The 5,567-nt window shown below is 49.1% G+C and overlaps 2 protein-coding genes across 2 annotated transcripts in view; both read right to left on the bottom strand.

Moving 5' to 3' along the window:
* Positions 1-551: 551 nt before the first annotated feature.
* Positions 552-2,789, bottom strand: LOC112072632 (dmX-like protein 2). Its single transcript, XM_024140013.2, has 4 exons — positions 2,619-2,789; positions 2,321-2,540; positions 1,098-1,562; positions 552-622 (listed from the first exon to the last, which is right to left on the bottom strand). Exons 1-4 carry the CDS (start codon positions 2,786-2,788, stop codon positions 572-574), a joined length of 906 nt encoding a protein of 301 aa, XP_023995781.1. The 5' UTR covers position 2,789; the 3' UTR covers positions 552-571.
* Positions 2,790-4,109: 1,320 nt separating this feature from the next.
* LOC112072634 (dmX-like protein 2) overlaps positions 4,110-5,567 on the bottom strand; it is an 11,179-nt gene continuing 9,721 nt past the window's right edge. The window contains exon 8 of the mRNA XM_070439865.1: positions 4,110-4,223. Coding sequence (XP_070295966.1) covers positions 4,110-4,223 — 114 coding nt within the window. The remainder of the gene's footprint in view (positions 4,224-5,567) is intronic.

Raw genomic sequence — 5,567 nt, forward strand, 5'->3', positions numbered from 1 at the left:
AGGTTACATATCTGACTGCGCATCAGTCAAATTATCTGACTGCCGATACGTACATTTTCGATGCGCTAGGAATTCTGCTGCGATAGGTACATTATCTGAACTGCGATAGGTACATATCTGACTGCGATAGGTAGCGATTATCTCTGCGATAGGTACATTATCTGACTGCCGATAGTCATTATCTGACTGGCCCGATCGGTTCATTATTGACTGCGATAGGTTCATTATCTGACTGCCGATAGGTATATCTGACTGCCGATAGTAAAGTTTCTGACTGCCGATAGGTATATTAATCTGACTGCCGATAGTGTAATACTTGACTGCCGATGGTACATGTAATCTGACGGGGGGGGTGGGGGGGGGGGGGGGGGGTGTCCGATAGTACATTATATGACTGCCAAGGACTAGCGTCGATAGGAATCACATTATCTCTGACTGCCGATGGTACATTATCTGACTGTTCGATAAGATCCATTACTGACTGCCGATCAGTCATTATTTGACTGCGATAGGTTCATTATCTGACTGCGATAGGTCATTAGGAGGACGTNTTCACCTGCCTCCACGTCCCTCACCACAGCAACCTCCCCAGCGATACACTCACCAGGTGGGACAGGATGGCCTGAAGAAGAAGAATAACCATCTTCCTCATCTTCATCAACAGTGGCAGAGACATTAATGTAGTCATTGACGCCACATCATTGTCATCATAATGTCATCATAATCACAGTAGTCATTGTTGTTGCTCATGACATTCTATGACTACTCAAGAAGTTGTCTGGTCACTTAAATAAATGTATCTTGGTTGCAAACATTTATAAAAGTGACAGCAGATGGACAAACACGCCAGCCAGACAGCCAAGCAGCAACCAGCCAGCCCACCAACCAATCAGACAGACAGCCAAACAGACATTCATCCACCCCACCCATCCACCCAGACCCACCAGACAGACATTCATCCACCCAGACAGACAGACAGCCAACAAGACATTCATCCACCCAGACAGACAGCCAACCAGCCATCTATTCATCCATCCACACGCACCCAGACCAACCCAGCCGACACCCATCCACCCAGACCAGTCAGTCAGACCCACCTTGGCGCGGCGGACCTTCCCCAGGTCCATGAGCTCCAGCAGCTGTGTTGGATGGTACTGAGGCAGGGTGGGGACAGGGAGTGGGCCGCCTCGAACAGACCCCCTCCTGCAGCCCTGCCGCGCCTGGAGAGCCTCGTCGATTGCCACGTTGCCCTCAAACACACTCTTGGACCGGGCGCGCCCCTTGAACGCCGACGAGGATCCCCCCGTGGTTGCGCAGTGGCCGTCTGCCCTCCGCTCCCTCCAACCCCCCCGCGATGTTATCTTCAGAGGAGAGGCTGTCCCCCTCGGCATCGCCGGGCTTGCGGTCCTGGCGCCACTGGCGTACACGTGCATCTCACAGTCCATACCCACCACCAGGATGCCGTCCCTCACCCAGAACAGGGACACGGGCAGGGAGGGGGTGCCGTCTACAGAGGAGAGCAGGTCCACAGTGCCCAGCAGGATCCAGCGGGATCGGATACCCTGTTTCACATTAGATCAGGGATGCAGGGGGGTAAGAATAATGATTATTAGTAGAATAATAATAATGTTTATATCCAGACGCTTTATAGTGCAGTCATAGGCGCTGGTCAAAAGTAGTGCACCAATTAGGAATAGGGTGCCATTTGGGTAGCCAGAGAGTAGTCTCATCCTAAATTCTTGTTCAATGCATGCAGTACTTTAGTCTGAGACTGACAACATTGACGTTGTTTGTTGTGAGGATGGGCAGAGGGGCTAACCAATCAGAGTATCCAAAGCCAATGACACATTTTCAAACCACTGCTTTAAACTCTGGTGGAATGGACCAATCACTGCCCCATTCGGTGAAGGGTCGGGGAGGGACTCAGATCCAGCCTCATTGTGGAGAAGAAACTGACGTCCGTGGGCGTGGCGTTTGGCCTGAAGCAAGGAGTCTGACTAGCCAGGAAACCATTTGGGACGCACACTTGAAAACTTGAATGTCCTCAAAGAGGCAAGTCATTTAGCAGCATACACAACACATACAGACAGAACACATGCTAACAAACAGCAGATGTAACAGCAATACACAGTAGACTAAATGTGTGAAGAATACAAGGTAGTGTGGGTTACGGAAGTACCATTTTGATCCTGACTTTGGGGTGTGTGTGTGTGTGTGTGTGTGTGTGTGTGTGTGGTGTTGTGTGTGTGTGTGTGGTGTGTGTGTGTGTGTGTGGTTACCAGTTTGATCCTGACTTTGGGGTGTGTGTGTGAGCATGTACCTGTTTGATGCTGCCCCCTAGAGGTAGGGTGATGATCGCCACCCCGTCCTTGCTTGCGGTCTGTTCGTTGACCACGCCCGAGATGCGACCGTACATGAGGATATTGGATCCCACCCCCACCGTGAGGATATGAGACCCGTCCTCTTTGGACAGCCAGTCCAGGTGGACATAGTGTTTGATGTTGGGAGAGTGGTGGTCGCGACTCATGTACAGGTCAGACCTACAGAGAGAGAGGGGGTAGTCATTTTAGAGACATACACACACACAGACAACACACACACACACACCCCACCAGTACCTGCTGTACACAAAGAGGTTGGAGTCTACACTGACTCCAGGGTCCAGGGTAGAGGAGGGCCTCGTGAAGTCATCCAGGTGGAGGGTCTGCTCCAACACCCACTCAGACCCCCCCCGTAGACTCACACTCAAAGATGGACACGTGCATGGAGAAGTCCCCTGCTGGACCATGGCTCTGGAGAGAGGAGGAAGGTACACACTTCAATAAACTGTCAGGTTAAATGCAAAAAAATGACATGTCTGAGGGAAAGAGTATGTATTGTACATTTTAGTCATCAGATGTTCTCATCAAAACCATATCTAGAGACAGAACCACAACCACTTCAGGTAAAACCTTCTACAAAATGAGGATAAAGATTATACTGTATTTTTTTTAACATTCCTCAGGGACAGTAATTGAAAGCAATGTGCTTGAATTTGGACAGGTGAACTACACCAGAATATGCACTAATCCAATGAGCCATTAACTTGAGTGGAGCGTACAGTAAAAGTCCTCTCCTACCTGTCCCGGGATTGTCCGGGCCGGGGCTGTTTGAAGGAGACAGCCAGTCGTCCAGTGTAGGAACAGGACACGGCTACAGGACGTCCCGGGACACACACAGCACTGTTGTTATCCTCCTCCCGTTGAGTAGAGCCCAAGGCTCCCAGTGATAGACCCTGTTCTCCCCCTCCTCACACCCCAGGGCAGTCTCTCCCCCCTCCACAGAGCATCGCAGAACCGGACGCGGGAGTCAGAGCAGGTGGTGACGATCAGGTAGGGGGCCAGAACACACGGTAGATGGACGACGAACTCAGGTGACCTGGAGAGAGACAGAGCGAGACAGTACTAGAATAACTGTTACAAAAGAATCAGACTAACTAGATGACTTGAAGACAGAGACATGGACAAATGCCATATTAAATTGTTAGGATCCAGTTCCCTGGCTTGGGAGCGTTTACATTTTCTATGATGTGCTGTTGTTTTAAAACTTTAACTTTGGAAAATATTACATTTGGACTGTTTTTACAAATATGTAAAGTGTGTGTGTGCATATCCATCCGTACCTGCGGAGGGCGTAGCCCTGGTCACTCCACCCCAACAGGCAGGTCCAGACGGTGGCTACAGACCAGCTTGGAGCTGAGGATCAGTTTGCTGGCTGACTGCAGGTTAGCTGTCGAGGCTGAGCGAGGAGAGAGGGGAGGAGGACGTGTCAGCTGTACTCTGTTGGAACGGGATCGTCAGCTGAGACTGGTACGACCTCTCTGGGACGGATCATCTGAACACCACAGAGAGAGAAAGAGAGATACAGAGAGAAAAACTTTATTGTTCATATAGTCGTCTCAACAACAGAGAAAAAACTTATTGTTCACATATTATCTGAACAAACTTATCTAAACAAACCGAGAAAAAACGTTATCTTCAACACAATCAATATACAAACTGCACAGGCCTCAATGTATATACTAATCCACTGTATAACTCGTTTATAACCGGGTCCACTGTACGACTCCGCTATACCGGGGTCCAGCTGTACGACTCCGTTATACGGGGTCCACTGTACGACTCCGTTAATAGCCGGGGTCCACTGTACGATCCGTTATACGCCGGGGTGGAACCAGACGCCACCTGTCCCGGACAATTAGTGTGAGCGGCAGTACGGCTAAAGACACCATCGTGGCCGGCCGCGACGGGGGACGAGATTACACAGAAATCAACTCCATTCCCCCTCTACCCCTCTACGCTCTGCTCTCTGCTGACCTGGACACCTCCTATAAGGGAGGAGAGGAGGGGGCGAAGGGAGGGAAGGTGGCCGAGGTAGAGGGKGCGAGGAAGACAGRAGGAGATCAGTACACAGACCTGTTCCAGGTAAGAGGTTTCAGCTTTTAACTGGATGTTTCAGTGACACATACAGATGTTTCATTTTTCATAGAATCATACTTCCTAAGTGTGTAGATGCTCAACAGATTCTTCAAAAACGTGTTTATTTTCTATTGTATAATGTTGATATWCTGTCTGTTACATAAAGACAAGATATGCAGTAAATGTTTGTTGGAACCATATGACCCCTCCAWGTGTTAACCTCTGGGTYCAGATGTAATCTTGTTCTCTGTTATACCCAAATCAATAATCAATCAACCAATCAATCATCTAGTGATTGTATGTCTCCCTCCCTCAGTTGCAGGCGGTGACGACAGATGACTTTGTGAGCTTCGCTACAGAGAAAGTAGAGAAGAAGTCTARATTCATCAACCTGTCTCAGTACGGACCCACCTACTTCGGACCAGAACACGCACAGGTAAACAACAACAMCAGTTATTTACTTACCGGCCTGTGGATGGCTGAGATGTTTTTGTCTGGTTTAAGTGTTTGTCAAGTAAATATATCGCCTCTGTGATTAATACAGTTCTTCTCTGCTAATCTGTCTCCCTCCCTCCCTCCCTCCATCCTTCCCTCCCTCTCCCCCTCCTCCCTCCCTCCAGGTGTTATCTAGTCAGCTGATGCATTCCAGTCTTCCAGGTCTGACCAGGTTGGAACAGATGTTTCTGGTGGCTCTAGCTGATACTGTAGCTACCACCAGTTCAGAGGTCAGCAGCTCCACTGACAAACAGTACACAGGTCAGTCTCAGAGAGAGGGAGGGTGTCTGACTTGGGCCATGTTTTACCTGACCATGGTCTATTAGGCAAAACAAATAGAAACATAATGTAATTAGTCTAGTCAGAGTTGTTCCCTGATTACGTGTTCTTAATGGTTGATATAAACACACACTGACAGTTATCTTTGTCATTTCCCCTCCAGTATCAGTCTGTTATAGATGTTATTTAGTCTTTAAGGGGGAAGTGAGAAAGAGACCTTAGCAGGTTGTTCCTCTGTTAAGTAAGCAGAGGGAGAGAAAGAAGGAGAGGGAGAGATTTGGAGAGGGGGTGGGAAGTTTGAGAGGGAGGGAGAGGGAGAGGAAAGAAGGAGAGGGA

This window comes from Salvelinus sp. IW2-2015, unplaced genomic scaffold (assembly GCF_002910315.2).
Source record: "Salvelinus sp. IW2-2015 unplaced genomic scaffold, ASM291031v2 Un_scaffold1984, whole genome shotgun sequence".
Taxonomy (NCBI): domain Eukaryota; kingdom Metazoa; phylum Chordata; class Actinopteri; order Salmoniformes; family Salmonidae; genus Salvelinus; species Salvelinus sp. IW2-2015.